Below are 27,838 nucleotides of genomic sequence, written 5' to 3'. Positions count from 1 at the left end.
TTTGTATGCGGCTTTATTAACTCAATGATACATATCTTTTTTTACATTGTTTGCAAACTGATGTGACCCGTATTAATGCAAGCCCCCCAAAAAATGTTTTTTCTAAAAATGTGGGTCTCAAAAGCCCCACCTGCCCTGAATGACGGGTCGGCACTGGCCACTGTTATCATACAGTTTGGTGTAGTCACTTAGCTGTTGTTGTCAGAACAGAATAATTAATGCCGTGGTCTTCCAACATGACCGCCAGGAGGCATCGTTTACATGAAAACTAATAATTTTGTCTAACATAAAACCAAATGGTTTGAATCCTCAGCATGATTCAAATGGTTCAGCAAAGTAGTCACTTCCTACTGCAGCTTCCTTTGAATGTGACCAGTGACATTATAAGGGGTTTTAATAGGACAGTAGGGGCTCCCCCATACCAGTTTGGCATTTACAGAGGGAAATCTTGTTTAGACCAGACAGATCTACATTAGACCAACACCAGGAACATGCAGTATACAGCGACAGATCATGGGCATTTTTACAGTATTCTCTTTGTACATCAAGTCAGAACCGTAGAATAAATAATGGGGCCAAATAAGCAGACAATGAATGCTCTTATAATATTCTATGATTACATTTCTCTAAAACAGGCTATAGACTACATGTGCACCACCAAGTCAGAACAGTAGGCGAAAGAGGGAAAAAGGGACCAAATTATTAACGTGAGGCACATGGGGTACTAACAGCTTACTACACACCACACATAGTATTACATAGCTACAGTATAACTCCCTGGCATATTACATCATTTATGCATCAGTATAAAGTATCACCTGGTTGTGCTCACTTCCTTACAAACCACTCATTGTTGAATTTGCAATTTCCAACTTGTTGTGTAATGTTTACGTCCAATGGCCGACGAGCATATATCTGGAACAGAGGAGTGATGATTGCTGATAATGGGCCTCTGTACACCTATGTAGATATTCCATAAAAAATCTGCCTTTTCCAGCTACAATAGCCATTTACAACATTAACAATGTCTATACTGTATTTCTTTAAAAACAAGGATATTTATAAGTGACCCCAAACGTTTGAACAAAAGTGTTTTTATTTTATTTTTTATATTGTTTGCAAACTGATATGTGACCCGTATTAATGCCAAAATAACATGCAAAACAGGCAAGCCCCGCCAAAAATGTTTTTTCTAAAAATGTGGGTCTCAAAAGCCCCACCTGCCCTGAATGACGGGTCGGCACTGGCCACTGTTATCATACAGTTTGGTGTAGTCACTTGGCTGTTGTTGTCAGAACAGAATAATTAATGCCGTGGTCTTCCAACATGACCGCCAGGAGGCATCGTACGTCAAGCCCTCTATAGGCTATGCAAAGCCTTGGTCGGGTCCATTCGAGTCCACTCAGGTCTATCATCTGTGCTTACTGTACATAGACCTGACACCTGATAACAATCAAACAGGACACGACCCAGACCAGAACAAAAATATTTCATTTCAGACCCGGTCTCAAGTCAGGTCTGGAGTATTCAGGTGGACCTGTGAAGACCTTTAAACTGGAGTAACCAGATAATTTGCTTGACATTTGTAAATTGAATAATCCTTGACATTAGTCATCCCATGACATGGTCTCTAAGTTCACAGCAAGCTACATAACAATAAGCAATTAACATGTCCAATTCTTCACAATTCTAAGTAAAACAACGTCATTGACTATTTACATGAAAACTAATCATTTGGTCTAACATAAAACCAAATGGTTTGAATCCTCAGCATGATTCAAATGGTTCAGCAAAGTAGTCACTTCCTACTGCAGCTTCCTTATAATGTGACCAGTGACATTATAAGGGGTTTTAAAAGCACAGTAGGGGCTCCCCCATTCCAGTTTGACATTAAACACAGGGGTATCTTGTTTAGAGCAGACATATCTACATTAGACCAACACCAGGAACATGCAGTATACAAAATGCATAAAGACAACGATGGCTGTTCAGTCATGTAACAGCTGTTACTCTTCTTAGAAATATGAAAGCACCTGTACTTTAAGAAGTGAGTAAACTCTACAATTGCAATACACAGGCTCCCTTTTTGGGGGGGGGCTTCATTCACTGAGTCTAGCTCACATTCGGTCCATTGACCACAGTCATTTCTCCTATCATGCTGTTCTTCTCTTCTCTTTTAGTTCCTAAACCTTGTCTCCATGGCCACATTTTGTACTCTGCTCTCGTCATCATATTCGTAACTCAGGGTTCAGTTCAGTGTCATCGAACTAGGGAAAACCATGATTAACCACTTTCAGGTGCCGTTTGCCTCTTTGCATAAAACCCAAAGAATAGTTCAGACATGACGGCACAACACATTGCTCAATGTTGCTCCAAGTTCTACATTGAACACAGGCCTTATTTTAACTTTCAGTTCCTCTTATCATCATCCCTCCATTTTGTTGTCTGCCAGTTGAAGAGAGATTGTTGCATCAGAGGGGGGAGACTCTTCACACATTCAGGCAGAGTCATCTTCATACACATTAAACGACTGGGTCACGCCTCTTTCCTGCCTCTCTGTGTCTCTCTGGGAAAAACAAAAAACATTTCTCACACACAAAGTCTGAAATGCTCGTTCAATTCACAACTCTATTCAATCACTATTTAAGAACTATTTTATTAGTATGTTTTATTTCTAACTCAAACACAATGGATTAACTTTTGGACTTTGCTCTCTGGTTTGTTACCAGACACTGTTACCAAACAGCATTAAACACTGGCCAGAAATCCTGGCAAATAATGAGGGGAAAGGCTCACCGTTGACCTTTCATGTCGGCGACATCTAGTTAGTAAGAACACCAGCAGGACTCCCACAATAAAAATCACAATCAGGCTGACAGCCACAACTGCTGCAACCTGTACTTTATAATGTATGCTACCTTCCATGGGCACTGGAAAGGAGAGAGGAAACAGAAAACATATGAATAGGGAATATAAACTATGACACGCTCCAGAAACATGTTTTAGATAAGAGAAGGTGAAGCCAAAAAGCTGTCAGAGGAAGAATTTGAAAAGTCAGACCTCTTGGTGTAACTTGACCTGTGGTGAAAAGGCTTTCCAACAAAAACAAACACTTCCTCCCAACGTGCCACAGCAGTGTAACTTTCTTTGTTGACTTACTCGTCAACACATCACTGTGGATTCCAGCTCCTTCATTTTTTATCCAAACATTGGGTTCAGTCAGAGGAAACACTGTTCTCTACTCATTGGTAATGCTAATAGAGATAATACTGTTGTTTCTCTGTAGTTTCACACAGCAGAGTTAAGGTTTTTCCCTGTTGTGTTTTTATGCCTGGGCTTTCCCTAGCTTTCCCCCACCCTCAAGCACCCACTCCTAGATTTTCATTCTCATGTATTCCCATGCAGATGTTTTAGGACTTTATGTACAAGCTGAGACCCAAATCAAAATTATTCAATGTATTCACCCTGGTGGTGAAAATCCAGACCCTGACTACCATGATATACTGCTACTGGTTAGTAGATCTACTGGTATCACTCGTCTCATGTACTCACTATGATTTTGATTGCAGCTGGAGTTGGAGTTGAGGTTGGAGGCCAAGGCTGTGTTCTCCACCACACATTGCAGTGTTTCACCCTCACTCAGCTCGATGGTCAGGTTGCTGGTCAGGCTGTAGAGTCCTGTAATGTTGTCCAGGTGGGTCACATCCCTCCTGGAGGGGTTCACCAGAGGATGTCCTTCCAGCTCCCAGTGAATCTGGCCCTCTGGATAGCCCCCAGAGGCTTTACACTGGTACACCCTCGACCCCTCTCCCCCTCCGGAACTCACCGAAGCCTGGTCTGAGACGAGGTCCATACAGACACTGTAGCTCGCTGAAGAGGAGAGAGGAGATAATCAACTACAGCGTGCCTGAAATTGAGTAATTTTTTAAGTAGAAAAGAAAGGGAAGTAAACAATGAAATCATCCGATGACTGAATGAACAAACAAACCAAATGACTTACCAGCCACATGTAGAATTACTTGTTCGTAGACAAAAGCGTCGGCTGTAAAGGAGCATTTGTATGTCCCGTGGTCTGCCACAGTGATGCCTGAGAGGAGCAGCGAACAGTTGTCCTTCTCTTCATTTAGAAAGAGACTGGCCCTGTTTTCATATCTCGTCCCTATGGTTGTGTGGTTATTACTTCCATCATGACGGAGCACGATGGTATGCTCTTCTAGCTGCCAGATAATTGTCTTTCTCACATTTCTATTTACGCAGGGGCAATGCAGGAGGACCTTCTGTGTCACAATTCCTTTCACACCTGAGAGGGCTAGAAGACAAAAAAAGGCATTTTTGAATAGTTTCAATTCCTCAAGGTTAATTTCCAATAGTTTTTGCCAAGTTGTACTTGTCTGTAACAAGATAAGAAAAGGTTGGAAAATGGCAACAGTGGTTTAGGAAAACTCCCCATGGTACCGAGGAATATAGGAAAAGAGCCAGACTCTTAAACAGCAATGGGCAACTTTGATGGGGGTGGGGGCCGCCAAACAATCTGAACTCATCATAAGGGGCTAACAGGTCTGCATCTATACCAACACATGCAGTCAGAGATGGCCCTAGCCTTTTGGGGGCCTGTCATGCCAAATAGTCCCCCCCGGCATCACAATGTCATTTGATGAGTTCTAGCTTATGTTACTAGAACTTGCAAAATTCTGACTGGATTACGTAATGAACCAAGGCATCCGTTGCTATGCTGGATGCTTGGCTCTATTTTACCTCGTAGCGGTCACCAAGGAAGTAGGACGCAGCCTGTACCTCAGAATTGCTTTCCAAGGACGGTGTTTTTAATGATGACAACCTGCTGCTTCAGAAGACCGAAAAGGCTGGACAGACAACACTCTTTCTTTACCATATATTTGTCTTTATATAAAGAAAATATGAAGAAATATGAAGAAATAATTTAAGCCGTTTTTTGATTGGCGTTGCTAGCTACTGTATTACTTACCTCAGCCTGCCTAGTCAGACAGTTTAATTTAGTTAACTGTAACTGTTATTGTAGCTTTTTGTTTTTATGTAGCTTGCACTTCAATGGCATCCCTTGAGGAGATTTTCTTTTATCTTTCCAACCAGGTGAAGTACTATGAAGGCACCACTGATCGACAAGAGGCGACACATTCAGAGAAATTCACAATTCAGGGTAACGTTAAGCTTAGGGCTAGGCCCCTTTTTTCTCCACTTCCTGTCTGAATGACGTGCCCAAAGTAAACTGCCTGTAGCTCAGGCCCCGAAGCCAGGATATGCATACAATTGGTACCATTGGAAATAAAACACTTTGGAGTTTGTAGAATTTTGTAAAAATAATATAGGAGAATATAACACAATAGATATGGTAGGAGAAAATCCAAAGAAAAATCAACTGGAATATTTTTTTTGAGAGAGAAGAGAGAGAAGAGACCTCTTAGATACGCAAGAGAAATATCATATTGAAAATTAGCTCCCTGGATGCTAAACAAATGACTTCCACAGGGTGTCAGCAGTCTATGTACAAAGGTTTGTAACTTCAAAAACGAATAAGAAATATCAGTTTTAGTAGAGGGACACAATCTTGGAAATTTGTGTTTGAGTGCGCCATGAAGACATTACCACCTGCTAAAATCGGTTTCCTATTGAACATACTTCTTTCCAAAATAAATATTATAGTTCGATTACATTTTAGGGTATCTGAGGAGTAAATAGAAATGTATTTTAACTTGTTGAAACAAAGGGTAAGATTTTCGGATTCTTTTCTCTGCATGTTGAACGAGTGGATTACTCAAATCGATGGCACCAACTAAACAGACTTTTTGGGATATAAAGAACAATTTTATCTAACAAAACGACACTACATGTTATAGCTGGGACCCTTAGATGACAAATCAGAGGAAGATTTTCAAAAAGTGAATATTTAATCGTTATTTATTAATGTATGAAACCTGTGCCGGTGGAAAAATAGTTTGTGGGGCGCCGTCCTCAAAAAAAGATAATTGCATGGCATGTTTTAGCTGTAATAGCTACTGCAAATCGGACAGATTAACAAGACTAAGCTTTGCGTCGATATAAGACACATGTACATAAATGTTTAAAATCCATCATTTTTATGATTATTTATTTGAATTTCACACCCTCTAGTTTCACCGGAAGTTGTCCCGGTAGAGGGACACCGATCCTTAAGAAGTTGAATTAACTGGACCGATTTAACTATGTACAACCACTTTTCAACAACCATTTTGCATCTAGCTAGTTGGTCATCTACATTTGACTAGATATACATATAGTAGTTCAAGTCTGTCATGTTGAGGTATCTAGCGATAAGTGAAACCTAATCAAATGGAGAGGTGTAAGCAATTAACGTAATTCCAAATGCCCTTAACTAGGTGTCATCGCTAAAAGGACAGAGCAAGAGGGAGAGAGGAAGAAAGTGAGAAAGGATGAAAGTGAGAGAGAGGTTGGAAGAGAGTGGAAAACAGACAGAGAGAGAGAGATGTAGAGAGAAAGACAGCAGAGTGCAAATGTAATTAGACTTTAGTATTTCAACAACTCTTCTCTTCCAACTTGTTAGGCAATCATATGTACCTACAGGGAAGAATGGCCAGCCACACTGAGGGTGATTTTTACTAAGGAGAAGGAGGCCGTGCTGACCGAGATGCATGCTGGCCATTTTAAATCAAATCGCATTAGTCACATGCGCCGAATACAACAGGTCACCTTACAGTGAAATGCTGAATACAACAGGTCACCTTACAGTGAAATGCTTACTTTCGGAGTGAAGTGCATGATTGCCAAAATCAACCTACGCTTCTTCTGACAGGGAAATGTCAAGGAGGTGCACAGCTGGGCAAGTGAAATAACCTTTTGTTTATCAATCACATTCTATTATATCTGAAATTATGATTTCAATGAATGTCATATCAGAGAGCACAAAATGTTTCAATTTGTCACTTTTTGCTTAAAAAGGTCAGTATCTGTGTAGTCTGCCAGAAGTTTGAGAGGGTGAAGACTGTGGCGCTGGAGTTGCAGCCCATCAAAGTTGTTTCACCATGTCATATGATCGGTAAGTGTCCCAATTCAAATCTCGCCCTGATAAATTGTTTTGTAATGGTTGCTTTATTTGACCAAAGCAGAGTTCAATATTATAGAACGTGTGTGTGTGTGTGTGTGTGTCAGTATCCTTACAAATATGAACATCTGCATACTGTATGACACAGATACGGATAAGATAAAAGCAACCTTCTCCAACACTTTAAATGTTAGGGGTGGGCCTCATCGGACTCTTCGCCAAATCCAGGAATGGCAACAGCTGGTGTCTGACGGCAACCGATCACTTTACCAAGTGGGTGGAGGCAATACCCATTAAGGTCGGTAAAGGACGAGACATCCGGGCTAATTACTTGGTTTGGAAGAAGGACGAAAGGAAGGCGAGACCAAGGGAACCTCGCTGCTCTTTCGCTCCTAGCTGGGGTCACCATCTGCTAAGGTGAATATAAAAAATCTCATAACTATTTGCATTTGCACACAAAATAACCTGAAGCTAGTTTTAGTTTCCTTAACACTGATATTTTTATCTGTCTTCCTAGGGTTACCTCGGTGGAAGCCAACAATCTTCTCCAGTTGGACGGTCGACCACTGAAAGTACTGACGCTTTTATGCTTTGGTTGACATTTCAAAAAGCAAGAAATGGTAGTTATACTGAGCTTATAACAATTTACCTCTCCAAATTACTTTAAAACCATTGATTGTCAGAGCCCCCCAGGAGGTATCCCATCTACCAGAACCAGCGAGTTCGGATCAGTCTGATTCTCTGAGTCGGGGGACCAGTATGAGGTAGGCTTTACCTTCCAAAAGTGTTTGAAAAGTATATACCCTGAAGAAGGCACAGTGATGCCAAAACGTTGGTAAATACCCAATAAATTACTTGAAGTTTATATATGGAGTGTGTGACGCTCTTTATTTTGATAGTGAAAAGTACATACCTCCCATTTATAAAACTGGACTAATCCCATAAAATGTTCTTCCAGTAAAGTGTAACCTGTGTGTTTGCATCTCTGTCCTTTCCCCTGTTCCCTTTAACTCAGCTCATGTTCTCTAGGACCTAGGGTCCCAGGGAACAGTTTTCTTGCTCTATCAATATGGGAGATACACAGATTAACTGAAAAAACACTAGCACTGCAAACACTCAGAACTAAGGGAGCAGCAGTGCCTGGACTTTGCAGTCTCCCTCTTCAAGTCCCCCTTCTGAGACTGGCTGCATGTTGAGAACAAGTGACAGGCTGAACCTCTCACCTGCACAGCAACCACCTCCTCTATATTCCACACACCAGAATTCAGTATTTTAGTCTATGATGGCCATGTGAGTGTACTAAAAATCGGCGAAAATACACAACTGTACCAAAAAATATCAAAGTTTATGTATTAAAATCTTAAATATTGCCAGGTTGGTTTTCACAGCTGTTTCACAGGGTGTTCATTATTATAAGTTTCCTTTGAAGGTATTTATTTGTTCCACATTATTCATTGTTGTATCCTAGGACCTACAATAGATACATATATTCAACCACAAGGGTGTACTAACAAAAATGAATCATAAGAGGACTACTGCAGTCTTTTTCTTTATGCGGATGACTCTACACTTCTGGTGTCTCACAAGTAAAACTGTTGGAGAGCATACTTAGCACAGAGCTTACTAACATTAGCAAACGGTTTAGAGATAAGCTATCTCTGGGAAAATTCAGGGAAAACTGAAGCAATTATTTTTGGATCCAGACCTAAATTGTGTAGGTCGTCTGAAATCAGAGTGGAGTTAGGGGGTGAGGTGCTGACTACTAAAACCTCTGTTAGCTACTTGGGATGTATCCTTGATGGAAGCTTGGGAGGTGTGAGCATGGCCAATAAGGTGCTAGGACTAATGCCAGGACTAAGTTTTTGTCTAGAAAGTCCAAGCTGCTTGATAAGGACTCCATGAAAGTGCTAGCTACTGCCCTCATTCAATGCCATTTTGACTATGCAAGTACTTCATGGTTTGGGGGCTTATCTAAACTTATGAAGGGGAAGCTCCAGATAGCCCAGAATAACCTGATCAGGGTAGTATTGAAGGTGAGTCCACGTACTCACATAGGCAGGAACTGCTTTCAGGAACTAAACTGTGTCCCAGATTAGACTAGGTTTGGTTTACAGGAGTATTTATGGTCCTGCGCCGAGGTATTTAAGTGTTTACTTTCCTCGTGTTAGGGATGCACACACAATCACAGCACCAGATCAGGTGTTGCTGATGTGTGCTTATACAGGTTCAGGAGTAATGCTGGGAAAAGGTACTTTCTTGTATACTGGAGCCTCAGAATGGAATGAGTTGCCTCTGCCTATCAATACAACGTCCTCTTTGGACAGCTTTAAAAAATAAAGTTAAAATGTGTTTGGTGTCCTCTGTGCCCATATGAATAACCCCTATAATGTAACTGGAATGATGAGATAGATGTTCTTCTTTTATGTTTTATTATTTCACTGCCATACTGTGTTCGGTCTTGTCTAGCCATCTTGTCTCAAGAGGACCACAATGGAAATAAGTCCCAGACTTTATTGTGTGTTATCCTCTATGATTTTATTCATGTGCATGTATGGCTTTTAAGTTTTATATGTGCTTTTTTTTTTAAATGGTCGAATTAATAAACTAAACTAAAATGATATTATTTCAGTGTAGACAAGGGAAGGGCAGGTTGAAATAAAAACATGACAGCCAGACAATCAGTGTATGTCAGTGTATGAATCAAACGTCAGTGTATGAATCAAACGGATTTGCATTTTAATGGAGTGGATATTGCTGACTTTGTGATCTGTAAGGTAAGTAACTTTAATGTGTCAAGCAGATGGCACATTTTCTTTGCCATTTCTGAAACTTAGCAACGTTTAAGACATGGATTTCAAGTTGTAATGTTAACAAGGTACCCAAAAGTAGTTTGAAGTAATGTTTTCATTTTATTAGCTAAACAAAACTTGTTTAAACAGCGAATGTTTTTAGGAAATCAGCCAGGTTTACATAGTTATAAGAACATAATTTAGGCTGGAATGATATCCAAAATTCCAAATCATTAGGTCATCACACCTTTGATATAGCAACGGACACTAATAGTTTAATCGAATCCCATTGTGACACAGAGGGAGACACTTTTTGGCCGGGGTCATGATTGTTCTTGCGTGCAGAACATTTTACCGGCCCCCTTTGCATGGGGTGTAGCAAAAATGTTGCCGTTTTACAGCAAGTTTGTTGCATTTCCTGCTGCGCCACCAGTTCTGTGAACATAACCTAATGGTGATGGTCAAGAATACATTTTTGCACTTTGCCTAGCATTCTAGTAAAAACAAAGTAAATATATACAACAACGTGAAGGGGTCATTTCGACAATTGACAGTATGCTGCTGTATTCTGATTTCAATTGCTGTAAAATATTGTACTGTGACCACAAATGTGATTTTAACTCGTAACCTCTTGGTCGCTAGCAACCTGAAATGTGCAATCTACAGTGCAGCTACACCACCAGATATGTGAGTGTGAAAGAGATATGGCCACACACTTGTTGGCAAGAATGCATTTCTGAACTTTGTTAAAATTAGCTAAATATGGTCAAATTATCAACACCAGCGTAACATCAAAACTAGCAGTGCTCAAGGACACTTGGCGTAGAGCAGGGCTCTCGAACCCTGTTCCTGCAGAGCTACCATCCTGATTCTAATAATTAGCTGGTTGATGAACTAAATCATGTCAGTTATAATTCGGGTTGGAGTGAACACCTACAGGAGGGTAGGTCTCCAGGAACAGGTTTGAAGAGCCCTTACGTAGAGTATACAACCCCCTTGTTTAAGAATGCATTGGTTCATACTAATTGCTTGGAACATACACAGAAAAAAAATATAAACGCAACACGTAAAGTGTTGGTCCCATGTTTCATGAGCTAAAATAAGACATTTGTCATAGGCACAAGAAGTATATTTCTACATCCCTGTTAGTGAGCATTTTTCATTTGCCAAGATAATCCATCCACTTGACAGGTGTGTCATTTCAAGAAGCTGATTAAACTGCATGATCATTACACAGGTGCACCTTGTGCTGGGGGCAATAAAAGGTCACTCTAAAATGTGCAGTTTTGTTACACAACCCAATGCCACAGATGTCTCAAGTTGAGGGAGCATGCAATTGGCATGCTAACAGCAGGAATATCCACCTGAGCTGTTGCCAGAGAATTTAATGTTAATTTCTCTACCATATGCCACCTCCAAAGTTATTTTAGAAAATTTTGCAGTACGTCCAACCGGCCTCACAACCGCAGACCACGTGTATGGTGTTGTGTGGGCGAGCGGTTTGCCGATGTCAATGTTGTGAACAGAGTGCCCCGTAGTGGCGGTGGGGTTATGGTGTGGGCAGGCATAAGCTATGGACAATGAAAACATTTGCATTTTATCGATGGCAATTTGAACGCACAGAGATATCATGATGAGATCCTAAGGCCCATTGTCATGCCATTCATCTGCCGCCATCACCTCATTTTTCAGCAAGATAATGCATAGCCCCATATTGCAAGGATCTGTACACAACTCATGGAAGCTGAAAATGTCCAAGTTCTTCCATGGCCTGCCTACTCACCAGACATGTCACCCATTGAGCATGTTTGGGATGCTCTGTATAGACGTGTACAACACCGTGTTCCAGTTCTCGCAAATATCCAGCAACTTCGCACAGCCATTGAAAAGGAGTGGAACAACATTCCACAGACCACAATCAACAGCCTGATCAACTCTATGCGAAGGAGATATGTCGTGCTGCATGAGGCAAATGGTGGTCACACCAGATACTGACTGGTTTTCTGATCCATGCCCCTACCTTTTTTGAATGGCATCTGTGACCAACAGATGCATATCTGTATTCCCAGTCATGTGCAATCCATAGATAAGGGCATAATGATCTTATTTCAATGGACTATAATTGAAATGAACTGTAAGTCAGTCAAATCTTGGAAATTGTTGCATGTTCGTTCAGTATATATTAACACACCAAAAATAAGGGCATAGTTAGGGTACACTACAGTGTTGTTACCTGGGGTACAAAAAGGTCAAAAGATACATTTCACAGGTACACATATGAACTTGCATCGTACAGTTTGGTACCTTGTGGGACATTTTTCTACCCAATATTTTGAATATAAGGTACGATCATCACTGTACTTTGATAGGAGTGGGCAATGTACTGGTGGGGCTCATAAGCATATTTGGGGCGTGGTCAAATATATGTGTATTTGTGCCAACTGTGTTAAGAAAAATGTGTTCTCCAAGTACATAACCCAATTTAATTATATTATTCTCAGCCTGAAACCCAGAATTTGTGGGAAACTGGTTGAAATGAAATCAGGCGGAGGCCCAGCTACAATAGTCAAATTGTCACGTTCTGACCGTAGTTCCTTTGTGATGTCTTTGTTTTAGTATGGTCAGGGCGTGAGTTGGGTGGGCGGTCTATGTTCTTTTATCTATGATTTGGTATTTCTGTGTTTGGCCTGGTATGGTTCTCAATCAGAGGCAGCTGTCAATCGTTGTCTCTGTTTGAGAACCATATTTAGGCAGCCTGTTTTCACCCTTGAGTTGTGGGTGATTATATTTTCGGTTTAGTGTGTTTTGCACCTGACGGAGCTGTTTCGGTTGTGCTTTTTGTTTCTTTGTTTGATGTTGTTCAGTTGAAATAAATAACATGAACAAGTACCACGCTGCGCTTTGGTCCTCACCTTCTTCCACCGACGACCGTTACACAAATGTTTATTCACGGGAACGTTCTAAAGTCAAGAATACAAAACAATTAATTGTATACTGACTTCTCATGCCCACACACACACAAACATAAGCACTAGAGGTCGACCAATTAATCGGAATGGCCGATTAATTAGGGCCGATTTCAAGTTTTCATAACAATCGGAAATCGGTGTTTTTGGGTGCCGATTTCCAGAGTCAGGGTATATGCAACAGTTTGGGCTGCCTGGCTCATTGCGAACTAATTTGCCAGAATTGTATGTAATTATGACATACATTGAAGGTTGTGCAATGTAACAAGAATATTTAGAGACTTAGGGATGCCACCCGTTAGATAAAATACCGAACGGTTCTGTATTTCCCTAAAATAATAAACGTTTTGTTTTCGAAATGATAGTTTCCGGATTCGATCATATTATTGACCAAAGGCTCGTATTTCTGTGTGTTATTATGTTATAATTAAGTCTGATTTGATAAAGCAGTCTGACTGAGCAGCAGCAGGCCCATAATCATTCATTCAAACAGCACTTTCGTGCGTTTTGCCAGCAGCTCTTCGCAAGCACAGCGCTGTTTATGACTTCAAGCCTATCAGCCTTAACCAATGTGAAATGGCTAGCTAGTTAGCTGGGTGTGCGCTAATACTGTTTCAAACGTCACTCGCTTTTAGATTTGGAGTAGTTATTCCCCTTGTGCTGCAAGGGCCGCGGCTTTTGTGGAGCGATGGGTAACGATGCTTTGAGGGTGGCTGTTGTCGATGTGTTCCTGGTTCGAGCCCAGGTAGGGGCGAGGAGGGGGACGGAAGCTATACTGTTACACTGGCAATACTATAGTGCCTATAAGAACATCCAATAGGCAAAGGTATATGAAATACAAATGGTATAGAGAGAAATAGTCCTATAAATACTATATTAACTACAACCTAAAACCTCTTACCTTGGAATATTGAAGTCTCACATTAAAAGGAACCACCAACTTTCATATGTTCTCATGTTCTGAGCAAGGATCTTAAACGTTAGCTTTTTTACATGGCACATATTTTACATGGCACATATTATTTTCTTCTCCAGCACTTTGTTTTTGCATTATTTAAACCAAATTGAACATGTTTCATTATTTATTTGAGGCTAAATTGATTTTATTGATGTTTAATATTAAGTTAAAATAAGTGTTAATTCAGTATTGTTGTAATTGTCATTATTACAACAACAAAAAATACAACAAAAAAATAATAACAATAAAAAAATAAATAAATAAATTAAAATCGGCAGATTAATCGGTATCAGCATTTTTTGGTCCTCCAATAATCGGTATCAGTGTTGAAAAATCATAATCAGTCGACCTCTAATACGCACACACATACACATGTCCTGCTACGCACACACTGTCTGTCTCACTACCCAGCCGACAGAGATAGTGACCTTGTCCTTGAGACGTACTCCCCGTTCTCTCCCAAATCTCTAGTCAGGTCGGCACCAAGCTCAGACAGTCTGTGTTTAAAATACCATAAAGACATATTGTTTTACCCTAATTCTGACTAGGACTACACATTTATTGATTATGATTTTATACATTCTAATCAATTCCATACAATGATGTTTCAGGGCAGAATATTCTAATCATTCAATTAACAAACAATTCTCACCTATCAACTGTCAGTGGAAGTCTTATAGCAGTTTACAGTAAGTGTTATGCCAACGCAAGTAGAGCACCTCGTTTGACACCTCCCAAGTCCATGGCCCACCCCAGACCCCCCTCAGCATCCAGAACCAGCACCGGACTAGCTGCCTGAGGAGGAGATGACGGAATGCAGGCCTTGAGGCGAGTTGAGTAATGCAGAGGCGAGCCTTACTCCCACTACCCTTGGCCTGTAGCCCTCTTCCCCTGCCTTTATTTATTTATTTTTGCCCTCCTCAGGCCACCACCGACCAGACCAGGACCAGCCAATTGCCAACCACCTGGAGCATATCAGGCTGCATTGCCACCAGAACCGGAGACACCAACCTACACCTGGCGCGAGCAGACCACAGGGGAGTGCCTCCATTGACCTATGGGCTCCCAGGTGTCCGCTTGCTCTGAGGTTTGTCCTTCCTCCTCCTGCAGGACAATAGCAGACCAACAACCAGACCAGACAACACCCAGACCAGAACCAACTGCCCAGCCATTATCTGCAGAATCTGTAAAGGGGACCATCCCACCTCAGACTGCACTTCCACACGACCCTGCAACCTGTGCGGGAAAGGGGGGCACTTCTTCATAACCTACACCAATTCCTAGGCCGGCAGAGCAATGGCCAATGCCACCAACCCCACTAGCCCAAATCCCTCCCCCTCCACCAGACAACAACAACGAAGACTCAGAACCAGACCCATACCTTAACACAGGCACCGACCAACCCACCACCCAAGATGTCTCACAAACGGCCCCCACCTGTCACCAGGCCAATGGACATACCCTCCCCATCATCTCTCTCCCTCACCATCTCTCTCCCCCTTCCTCCCACTACACCTATCCCTCTCACAGAACCAGACCAGAACCAGGAACCATTCATCACCACACCAGAAGAGGCGCAGAGGAAAGACCAAAGATCTAGACCTAAGCCTGGAGCGGGCAGGCCACAGGGGAGTACCATCACTGACTTCCGGGTCCTGGGCTTCCAAGTGTATCGGCTCACTCCTCAGTTTGTTCCCCCTCCCATCTGCAGATCCAACACCAGTCCCAGTTCCAGCACCAGAACAGGCACGGAGGAGGGACCAAAGATATAACTTTCACTCAGAGCAGGAAGACCACAGAGGAGTGCCACCATTGATCTCATGGTCTTCCTTGTGGGTCTGTCCTCTCCTTAGGTTGTCCTTCCTCCCCTCTGCAGATCCAGCACCAACCAGGTTTCCAATACCAGACTAGGTGCAGAGGAGTGGAATCTAGTATATCCAAGCCTTCTAATTCATTTTTGGTTGGAGAAAGGGTTTTGGCTCGATGTTGTTATCTGGGAGATCCATTTGAAGTCTGAAAATTGAAACTACGGAAATTGTGGATGAGTTGGATAAGGTGGCTTCGGTGAGAGTAATGAGAGGTGGGTTTATTTCGTTTTTTTGTGTATCTATGAAACAGAAGGAAGGTGCTCTGCGCCTCATGAAGATATCGGATTGGAATGTGTTGGATGTTTGAAGCAGGGTGTTATTGTGGGTGTTATTGTGCACACAGACTGACCCACATGGTGGATGTAGTGAAGAAGTCCATTCCATCAATTCTATAGTTCTTTGATGAAGAGTCTCTCCCTTCTCACGTGTATACCAAATGTGCATACAATATTTCATTTATAGCTAGTCACCATGTAATTGTAATACTCAATTTCCTACCAGACCATCATGTCAGTGAGTGTGATGGATTAGCTACAGTAAGTTACTGTGAATTGTATTATATCCCACTTGTAACTAGTTGCTAGTAAAAACTAGAAAATGAAAGATGCACTATGCAGACACTGCGCCTCCATTTCATGGTTTCTAAAATTCTGATAGGTGAACTAATTTCAATTTGTGACAAAAAAAGCAAGTATAGCGTAGATAATCATTGTACCATCTATTATGGGAAGAACAGCTCAAATAATCAAAAAGATGAATCAAATCAAATGTATTTGTCACATGTATACACATGTATGTTAATGCGAGGGTAGCAAAATGATTGTGCTTCTAGTTCCGACAATGCAGTAATAACCAACGAGTAATCTAACCTAACAATTCCAAAACTACTACCTAATACACACAAGTGTAAAGGGATAAAGAATATGTACATAAAGATATATGAATGAGTGATGGTACAGAGTGGCATAGGCAAGATGCAGTAGATGTACAGTTTATACATATACATATGAGATGAGTAATGTAGGGTATGTAAACATAGTGGCATAGTTTCAAGTGGCTAGTGATACATGTATTACATAAAGATGCAGTAGATGATATAGAGTACAGTATATATACATATGAGATGAGTAATGTAGGGTATGTAAACATTATATTTAGTAGCATTGTTTAAAGTGGCTAGTGATATATTTTACATCAATTTCCATCAATTCCCATTATTAAAGTGGCTGGAGTTGAGTCAGTGTGTTGTTAGCAGCCACTCAATGTTAGTGGTGGCTGTTTAACAGTCTGATGGCCTTGAGATAGAAGCTGTTTTTCAGTCTCTCGGTCCCTGCTTTGATGCGCCTGTACTGACCTCGCCTTCTGGATGATAGCGGGGTCAACAGGCAGTGGCTCGGGTGGTTGTTCTGCATGATGATCTTTATGGCCTTCCTGTGACATCGGTGGTGTAGGTGTCCTGGAGGGCAGGTAGTTTGCCCCCGGTGATGCGTTGTGCAGACCTCACTACCCTCTGGAGAGCCTTACGGTTGTGGGCGGAGCAGTTGCCGTACCAGGCGGTGATACAGCCTGACAGGATGCTCTCGATTGTGCATCTGTGGAAGTTTGTGAGTGCTTTTGGTGTCAAGCTGAATTTGTTCAGCCTCCTGAGGTTGAAGAGGCACTGCTTTGCCTTCTTCACGACGCGGTCTGTGTAGGTGGACCAATTCAGTTTGTCCATGATGTGTACGCCGAGGAACTTAAAACTTACTACCCTCTCCACTACTGTCCCATCGATGTGGATAGGGGGGTGCTCCCTCTGCTGTTTCCTGAAGTCCACAATCATCTCCTTTGTTTTGTTGACGTTGAGTGTGAGGTTATTTTCCTGACACCACACTCCGAGGGCCCTCACCTCCTCCCTGTAGGCCGTCTCGTCGTTGTTGGTAATCAAGCCTACCACTGTAGTGTCGTCCGCAAACTTGATGATTGAGTTGGAGGCGTGCATGGCCACGCAGTCGTGGGTGAACAGGGAGTACAGGAGAGGGCTCAGAACACACCTTGTGGGGCCCCAGTGTTGAGAATCAGTGGGGTGGAGATGTTGTTACCTACCCTCACCACCTAGTGGTGGCCAGTCAGGAAGTCCAGTACCCAGTTGCACAGGGCGGGGTCGAGACCCAGAGTCTCGAGCTTGATGACGAGTTTGGAGGGTACTATGGTGTTAAATGCTGAGCTGTAGTCGATGAACAGCATTCTCACATAGGTATTCCTCTTGTCCAGATGGGTTAGGGCAGTGTGCAGTGTGGTTGTGATTGCGTCGTCTGTGGACATATTTGGGCGGTAAGCAAATTGGAGTGGGTCTAGGGTGTCAGGTAGGGTGGAGGTGATATGGTCCTTGACTAGTCTCTCAAAGCACTTCATGATGACGGAAGTGAGTGCTACGGGGCGGTAGTCGTTTAGCTCAGTTACCTTAGCTTTCTTGGGAACAGGGACAATGGTGGCCCTCTTGAAGCATGTGGGAACAGCAGACTGGGATAAGGATTGATTGAATATGTCCGTAAACACACCAGCCAGCTGGTCTGCGCATGCTCTGAGGACGCGGCTGGGAATGCCGTCTGGAACTGCAGCCTTGAGAGGGTTGGCACGTTTAAATGTTTTAATCACGTCGGCTGCAGTGAAGGAGAGCCCGCAGGTTTTGGTTGCGGGCCGTGTCAGTGGCACTGTAATGTCCTCAAAGCGGGCAAAAAAAGTTATTTAGTCTGTCTGGGAGCTAGACATCCTGGTCCGTGACGGGGTTGGTTTTCTTTTTGTAATCCGTGATTGACCATAGACCCTGCCACATACCTCGTGTCTGAGCTGTTGAATTGCGACTCTACTTTGTCTCTATACTGACGCTTAGCTTGTTTGATTGCCTTGCGGAGGGAATAGCTACACTGTTTGTATTCAGTCATGTTTCCGGTCACCTTGCCCTGGTTAAAAGCAATGGTTTCAGTTTCACGCGAATGCTGCCATCAATCTACAGTTTCTGGTTTGGGAATGTTTTAATCGTTGCTATGGGAACGACATTGTCAATGCACTTTCTAATGAACTCGCTCACCGAATCAGCGTATTCATCAATGTTGTTGTTGGAAGCAATGCGGAACATATCCCAATCCATGTGATCGAAGCAGTCTTGAAGCGTGTAATCAGATTGGTTGGAACAGCGTTGAACCGACCTGAGCGCGGGAGCTTCTTGTTTTAGTTTCTGTCTGTAGGCAGGGAGCAAAAAAATGGAGTCGTGGTCAGCTTTTCTGAAAGGAGAGCGGGGGAGGGCCTTATATGCATCGCGGAAGTTAGAATAGCTATGATCCAGGGTTTTACCAGCCCTGGTTGCGCAATCGATATGCTGATACAATTTAGGGAGTCTTGTTTTCAGATTAGCCTTGTTAAAATCCCCAGCTACAATGAATGCAGCCTCAGGATATGTGGTTTCCATTTTGAAAAGAGTCAAATAAATTTTGTTCAGGGCCATCGATGTGTCTGCTTGGGGGGGAATATATACGGCTGTGATTATAATCGAAGAGAATTCCCTTGGTAGATAATGTGGTCGACATTTGATTGTGAGGAATTCTAAGTCAGGTGAACAGAAGGACTTGAGTTCCTGTATGTTGTTATGATCACACCATGTCTCGTTAATCATAAGGCATACACCCCCCCCCGCCCCTCTTCTTACCAGAAAGATGGTTGTTTCTGTCGGCGCGATGCTTGAAGAAACCAGCTGGCTGCACCGACTCCGAGTGTCTCTCGAGTGAGCCATGTTTCCGTGAAGCAAATAACGTTACAGTCTCTGATGTCTCTCTGGAATGCTACTCTTACTTGGATTTCAGTTAACGACAGTCCATCATTACTTTAAGACATGAAGGTCAGTCAATCTGGAAAATTTCAAGAACTTTGAGAGTTTCTTCAAGTGTAGTCGCAAAAAAACATCAAGCGCTATGATGAAACTGTTTCTCATGAGGACCGCCACAAGAAAGGAAGACCAAGAGTTACCTCTGCTGCAGAGGATAAGTTCATTAGAGTTAACTGCACCTCAGATTGCAGCCCAAATAAATGCTTCAAAGTTCAAGTAACAGACATCTCAACATCAACTGTTCAGAGGAGACTGTGTGAATCAGGCCTTCATGGTCGATTTGCTGCTAAATAAAAAGACTACTAAAAAAAAAGAAAACCAATAAGAAGAAGAGACTTGCTTGGGCCAAGAAAAGCACAAGCAATAGACATTAGACCGGTGGAAATCTGTCCTTTGGTCTGATGAGTCCAAGCATGAGATTTTTGATCGCAGCAAACCGCTGTGTCTTTGTGAGACGCAGAGTAGGTGAATGGATGATCTCCACATGTGGTTCCCACAGTGAAGCATGGAGGAGGAGGTGTGATGGTGCTTTGCTGGTAACACGGTCAGTGATTCATTTAGAATTCAAGGCACAGCTAACCAGCATGGCTACCACAGTATTCTGCAGCGAAGTGAGAGTGATGGAGTGCTGCATCAGATGACCTGGCCTCCACAATCACTCAACCCAATTGAGATGGTTTGGGATGAGTTAGACCACAGAGTGAAGGAAAAGCAGCCAACAAGTGCTCAGCATATGTGGGAACTTATTCAAGACTGTTGGAAAAGCATTCCAGGTGAAGCTGGTTGAGAGAATGCCAAGAGTGTGCAAAGCTGTCATCAAGGCAAAGGGTGGCTACTTTGAAGAATCTGAAATATTCAAAAGGCACTCGCACGTCTGAGCAATCTTTTTTGCAGGTGCATGGTACAGTTGGACAAGATGAAGGAAAAAGGAAACCACACACTGCTCTTGATATTATCATCTGACGAAGGCTGTGAGGCCGACACGTAAGCTTATTAAAGATCAGTGATACTTTCAAGAGCAGTGCGCGGTTTCCTTTTCCATTCAAGAATCTAAAATCTAAGATATGTTTTGATTTGTTTTACACTTTTTTTTGGGATCTTTCATAGTTTTGATGTCTTCACAATTATTCTACAATGTAGAATACAAATAAATAAAAACCCTTGAATGAGTAGGTGTCCAAACTTTCGACTGGTACTGTATATACAGTTGAAGTCCGGAGTTAACATACACCTTAGCCAAATACATTTAAACTCAGTTTTTCACAATTCCTGACATTTAATCCTAGTAAAAATTCCCGGTCTTAGGTCAGTTAAGATCACCACTTTATTTTAAGAATGTGAAATGTCAGAACAATAGTAGAGAGAATTATTTATTTCAGCTTTTATTTCTTTCATCACATTCCCAGTGGGTCAGAGGTTTACATACCCTAATTTAGTATTTGGTAGCATTGCCTTTGAATTGTTTACCTTCGGTCAAAAGTTTTGGGTAGCCTTCCACAAGCTTCCCACAATAAGTTGGGTGAATTTTAGCCCATTCCTCCTGACAGAGCTGGTGTAATTGAGTCAGGTGTCTATGTCTCCTTGCTTGCACATGCTTTTTCAGTTCTGCCCACAAATTTTCTATAGGATTGAGGTCAGGGCTTTGTGGTGGCCACTCCAATACCTTGACTTTGTTGTCCTTAAGCCATTTTGCCACAGCTTTGGAAGCAAGCTTGGAGTCATTGTCCATTTGGAAGACCCATATGCGACCAAGCTTTAACTTCCTGACTCATGTAGTGAGATGTTGCTTCACTATATCCACATAATTTTCCTCCCTCATGATGCCATTTATTTTGTGAAGTGCACCAGTCCCTCCTGCAGAAAAGCACCCCCACAACATTATACTGCCAACCCTGTGCTTCAATGTTGGGATGGTGTTCTTTGGCTTGCAAGCCTCCCCGTTTCCTCCAAACATAATGATGGTCATTATTGTCAAACAGTTCTATTTTTGTTTCATCAGACCAGAGTACATTTCTCCAAAAAGTATGATCTTTGTCCCCATGTGCAGTAGCAAACCGCAGTCTGGCTTTTCTATGGCGGTTGTGGAGCAGTGGCTTCTATCTTACTGAGCAGCCTTTCAGGTTATGTTGATATAGGACTTGTTTTACTGTGGATATAGATACTTTTGTACCCGTTTCCTCCAGCATCTTCACAATGTCCTTTGCTGTTGTTCTGGGATTGATTTGCACTTTTCGCACCGAGGTACGTTCATCTCTAGCAGACAGAACGCATCTCCTTCCTGAGCGGTATGACAGCTGCATCATGCCATTGTGTTTATACTTGTGTACTATTGTTTGTACAGATGAACGCGGTATCTTCAGGCGTTTGGAAATTGCTCCCACGGATGAACCAGACTTGTGGAGGTCTACAATTATTTTTTCTGAGGTCTTGGCTGATTTCTTTTGATTTTCCCATGATGTCAAGCAAAGAGCCACTGAGTTTGAAGGTGGACCTTGAAATACATCCACAGGTACACCTCCAATTGACTCAAATGATGTCAATTACCCTATCAGAAGCTCTAAAGCCATGACATAATTTTCTGGAATTTTCCATGCTGTTTAAAGGCACAGTCAACTTAGTGTATGTAAACTTCTGACCCACTGGAATTGTGATACAGTGAATTATAAGTGAAATAATATGTCTGTAAACAATTGTTGGAAAAATTACTTATGTCATGCACAAAGTAGATGTCCTAACCGACTTGCCAAAACTATAGTTTGTTAACAAGAAATTTGTGGAGTGGTTGAAAAACGAGTTTTAATGACTCCAACCTAAGTATGTAAACTTCCGACTTCAACTGTATATATCGGGTAGAAAATGTTCAATTATACTAGATTATCTGCACATGTATCCTAACAGGTACCGACCAGTACCATGCAAGTTCCTATGTGTACCTCTGAAGGTCAGTACTTCACACTATAGGACCACAAGGTCATAGTCTGAGTAAAGCTACTATAAAGAATTAACTAAATTCATTCAGGAAATTATTTGTCATAACTATAGGGCCCAGATAACTTAATTTTAGGTCAGGGCCACAGAATAGAAGAGGGTATATATTTCAGTTAATCACAATTGATTGAAGTGTAATAAAGTATAATGCGTGCATGCGGAAAGAAATTACCAAAGGACCTTGACAACAAGGACAAATTTAAACCAAAAACAATGACCGTCACCTCTTTTATACCACTTCTTTTATATCTCAACAAAGACTGTTAATCAAGCAGAATCTTAACTATAGTTGTTGCCTCTGTCACACCCACACATATTCAGTTTGCCTTTCTATTCCTCCTCCTGTATGTGTGTCACACACAGTGTCTATACATTAACATCCCAGTTGTCCATCCAGGAGACTATTTCTGCCCCTTTCACCTAAACAACCCAACAGAGTCCCATCTATGCAAACACAGCCTCTAACCTCACGTGACCCCCCCCCCCCCCCCCCCGTTAAGTCATAAAAAACAATATATAGCCATTGATTTCTGCCCAGGATAAGTTTAACCCAAGTGGATGTAGAAAGTGGGACTAAGGTTAAGTAAACGATAGAGGTCGATCGATTATGATTTTTCAACACCGATACCGATTATTGGAGGACCAAAAAAAGCCAATACCAATTAATCTGACTATTTTTTTTAAATGTATTTATTTGTAATAATGACAATTACAACAATACTGAATGAACAATTATTTTAACTTAATATAATCCATCAATTTAGCCTCAAATAAATAATGAAACATGTTCAATTTGGTTTAAATAATGCAAAAACAAAGTGTTGAAGAAAGTAAAAGTGCAATATGTGCCATGTAAAACAGCAAGTCCCATGCTCAGAACATGAGAACATACAAAAGCTGGTGGTTCCTTTTAACATGAGTCTTCAATAATACCAGGTAAGATTTAGGTTGAGGTTATTATAATAATTATAGGACTATTTCTCTCTATACCATTTGTATTTTATATCCCTTTGACTATTGGATGTTCTTATAGGCACTATAGTATTGCCAGTGTAACAGTATAGCTTCCGTCCCTCTCCTCGCCCCTACCTCGGCTCGAACCAGGAACACATCGACAACAGCCACCCTTGAAGCATCGTTACCCATCGCTCCACAAGAGCCGCGGAGCAAGGGGAACAACTACTCCAAGTCTCTGAGCGAGTGACGTTTCAAATGCTATTAGCGCGCACCCCGCTAACTAGCTAGCCATTTCACATCGGTTACACCAGCCTAATCTCGGGAGTTGATAGGCTTGAAGTCATAAACGGCTCAATGCTTGAAGCACAGCGAAGTGTTGCTGGCAAATGCACAAAAGTTCTGTTTGAATGAATGCATGCATACAAGCCTGCTGCTTCCTACCACCGCTCAGACTGCTCTATCAAATATCAAATCTTAGACTTAATTATAACATAACACACAGAAATACGAGCTGTAGGTCATTAATATGGTCAAATTCAGAAACTATCATTTCGAAAATAAAACGTTTAATTCTTTCAGTGAAATACGGAACTGTTCCGTTTTTATCTAACGGGTGGCATCCATAAATCTAAATATTGCTGTTACATTGCACAGCCTTCAATGTTGTCATAATTACGTAAAATTCTGGCAAATTAGTTCGCAACAACCAGGCAGCCCAAACTGTTGCATATACCCTGACTCTGCGTGCAATGAACGCAAGAGAAGTGACACAATTTCCCTATTTTAATATTGCCTGCTAACATGAATTTCTTTTAGCTAAATATGCAGGTTAAAAATATATACTTCTATGTATTGATTTTAAGAAAGGCATTGATGTTTATGGTTAGGTACATTCGTGCAACGATTATGCTTTTTTCGCAAATGCACTTTTGTTAAATCATCCCCCGTTTGGCAAGTTGGCTGTCTTTGTTAGGAAGAAATAGTCTTCACAGTTCGCAATTAGCCAGGCGGCCCAAACTGCTGCATATACCCTGACTCTGTTGCACAGAAAAAAATGTATACTTGTGTATTGATTTTAAGAAAGGTATTGATGTTTATGGTTAGGTAAACATTGGTGCAACGACAGCGATTTTTTTCGCGAATGAGCTTGTTAAATCACCCGTTTGCCGAAGTAGGCTATGATTCAATGATAAATTAACAGGCACTGCATCGATTATATGCAACGCAGGACAAGCTAGATAAACTAGTAATATCATCAACCATGTGTAGTTAACTAGTGATTATGTTAAGATTTTTTTATAAGATACGTTTAATGCTAGCTAGCACCTTACCGTGGCTCCTTGCTGCACTCGCATAACAGGTAGTCAGCCTGCCATGCAGTCTCGTCGTGAAGTGCAATGTAATCGGCAATGATTGGTGTCCAAAAATGTCAATTACCGATTGTTATGAAAACTTGAAATCGGCCCTAATTAATCGGCCATTCTGATTAATCGGTCGACCTCTAGTAAACAATGTGAGGAATGTTGTGTCAGTGGAATAACACACTCAGCCTGTTGTTCAATGCCACAGACAGATTGTAAGTGCCCATTTGTTATATCTAGCAGTGTCTGGCTAGCATTTAGCCTTGGACTGAAAAATGATTAGAGGTCATCATGGGAGCATGTGCACATGTTTTGCATTAATTTGGGACATACAATAGTTGGCGGTGCATGTGGTGTTGGGATAATCTTTGACATCTCATATTGAGAGATTAGAAATGATGATAGATTATTACTTTCAACACATACAAAGTAACAAACAGTTCTTCAAATTCAATAGCCCATAAGAGATTGTATTAAGTAAACAGAGCAATTTGAAAGTAGAGCAACACTCCCAGGTGAGCTATTTGAAGCGGAAGTAAATTGTTGCCAGATCTGTTGTCGATATAAAATGTAGAGCCAGTTATTAACACTTATTGTCTTTATGTAGGTCACAAAGGAACGGCTTCTAACAATGAACAACCAATATGTTGTGAAAAGGTAGAATTACTTAATCAAAGAAATATAGAAGGGCTAGTATTAGTGTATTTGATTTCATTACATTAAAATTATGCCAAAGCAACAAAAGACCATATTACAATAGCTCTATCAATCTACAAAACAGACCAGCCTGGATCGGAATTCAAATTTGACTTCATGAACATCATAGCTGTCCAACAACACTAAACACGGTATATCCTATATCACTGATAGTTATGCAACTATAGATAAGAGACAGCCAGACAGTTAGAAGTCAACCTATCGTCTACAGATATCTAAGGAATAGTTATGTTTTCCATGGGTTTGCCCAAATGCTACTGGCTTGCTGATTCCCCCATAGCTCTTCAACAGGGACAGTTTAGCACATTTTAGAGTTGATCTTGGACTCAACTCAAGTCTCTTACTGCCCTGAAACTGACAATGCAGCTATAAGAGACATTTTGACCTGAATAGAATTCATGGAATAATACATATTTGTTGGCTCAGATGAGGAGGATATCTAGTGACACATTAAAATCTGAATATTCCATGATGATATGGCAAGTTACTTCAACCCCATGCCAAATTATACTGACACTAACTCTCTCGCTCTCATAAAATGCTGGACATTGCACTCATCACGGTCACACACCCTATTCATCTGCCGAATTCTCACCTCCTAATAATGTGTTTCCTATCGCTCTCCACACACACATACGAGGAGTAGATAAACAGTCTTCATTGAGATATAGTGTGTGTGTGTGTACATGCTCATGTGTGTACGTGCATGTACATACGCGCATGTGTGTGTACGTGCATGTGTGTGTACGTGCATGTGTGTGTACATGCGCGTGTGTGGGGGAAAAAGGTCTAAAGGACTCTCAGAAAAAGGACACATAAATGAGGATGTGAAAACAGAAATAACGACCTTCACCTCAGAGCCATGTCGCACTTGAAATTCCAGAGAACGAGGATGTTACAACATTAAACAGTTTGTCCATAACTCTACAAGCAATTGTGATTTATTGCTGTCCACCACCCCTTCTAAACTTTGACTACGTCTATGCCGTCTACTGAGGCTGAGAAATATTTACCCGAGGCAGAGATGAAGACTGCTGCTAATCCCAGGACAGTCCACATGACAAAGTGTGTTCTGCAGGAGAAAATTTATAAATATGTCAGGGGGCTTGCTGATCAGAATGTGAAGGACCATAGCTAATTAAATCCCAGATTGCATTACAGGACATTTGGTGGGTTGATAATATTGACTGATAATGGATTGCTTAATTTTCACAATATTGATTGGAACATAAATGTATAAAGAAGACGTTGTCCAATCCAAGCAACGCAACCCCATTTGTTCAGTGGTCTGTCTAATCACATTCTTGACTGATGTCAGCTCACCGCCCACCAGTCTACAATCCATACACTGTAGTTAATAATGGTGCTTGCTACCTATTGCAACTTCTAATCCATTTGACATTTGCAATATATTTCAATAAATGTATTAACATTTATTTCATAGACTTCAAATTGTTTTATTTATGGGTACATCTATTTGAATTCAATCACTTTTTAACAGAATCCCTTTTTGATTTAAACAAAACTTTCCAGACACGTTTTCCCATGGAAGAAGTGGTCAGAAAGTGCCTTTTTGGAGAATGGTGGTCAAAGGGTACCCAGCATACCATGGGACGTCCATGTCTTCATCAATGGAAAATATACATAGTTGGAGTTTGATATCATTTAAAAGCTTATCAAATTGATTGACAACCATGTTTGTAATTTCTTGAAAAATATGTTGTTTTTTATTTAACGTTTACGCGTTTTTCGATAATTAACGTTAAACTCCTATGTGTTTTTCTTAAAATGTCGATGTTGTAGTTTTTACTTCATCTGAAGTTGTGTTGTGCCAGCTATCGGTTGAGACACAATCATAGCGTAATTTAATTTCTTCCCACACAGACGAAATGACATTCACTTTCATTTTCTGACTACGGATCACAAAGTATGTTTTATAAAATGATCATTATTAAATTTACCTGTATGTTTCCATTTCCTCCAGACGAGATCAAAGTTGTGTGTGTATCCCAGTTGAACGACACACGTGGAATGCATATAAGTCACGAGTGTCGGTTGTCGGTTATTTTTTATATATAGATTGACGTCAAGCTTCCGCAAAGAAAGATTGCGACAACAGCATTAAAGTAGCCTACATAATATTGACTTGCACCGTCACTGGTGGGAAAGCCAAATGTGTGTTCACAGGACAGTTAACGCTCGTGCGAGCCTGAGTTCAAGGCAATGGGATTATTGGGATTTCAAATCAAATTGTATTGGTCACATGCATGCGGATGTTGCAAAATGCTTGTTTGAAT

At 41.3% G+C, this 27,838-nt stretch overlaps 1 protein-coding gene across 3 annotated transcripts; it reads right to left on the bottom strand.

The window, feature by feature from the left end:
* On the bottom strand, positions 1-27,838 carry LOC110502020 (ICOS ligand). 3 transcript variants are annotated; one of them, XM_090215794.1, is made up of 7 exons: positions 27,503-27,763; positions 26,555-26,613; positions 12,777-12,824; positions 4,001-4,309; positions 3,553-3,870; positions 2,797-2,930; positions 1-2,566 (listed from the first exon to the last, which is right to left on the bottom strand). In XM_090215794.1, exons 5-7 carry the CDS (start codon positions 3,851-3,853, stop codon positions 2,498-2,500), a joined length of 504 nt encoding a protein of 167 aa, XP_090071920.1. In that variant the 5' UTR covers positions 3,854-3,870; positions 4,001-4,309; positions 12,777-12,824; positions 26,555-26,613; positions 27,503-27,763; the 3' UTR covers positions 1-2,497. The 3 variants fall into 3 exon arrangements, with proteins under 3 accessions (XP_090071920.1, XP_021435601.2, XP_021435600.2); XM_021579926.3 differs by lacking the exon at positions 12,777-12,824 and having other exon boundaries at positions 27,503-27,838; XM_021579925.3 differs by lacking the exons at positions 12,777-12,824; positions 26,555-26,613 and having other exon boundaries at positions 27,503-27,798.

This window comes from Oncorhynchus mykiss, chromosome 22, assembly GCF_057628025.1.
Source record: "Oncorhynchus mykiss isolate SJ-2025 chromosome 22, ASM5762802v1, whole genome shotgun sequence".
Lineage (NCBI taxonomy): Eukaryota > Metazoa > Chordata > Actinopteri > Salmoniformes > Salmonidae > Oncorhynchus > Oncorhynchus mykiss.
This window is presented reverse-complemented; position numbering and strand designations above follow the sequence as displayed.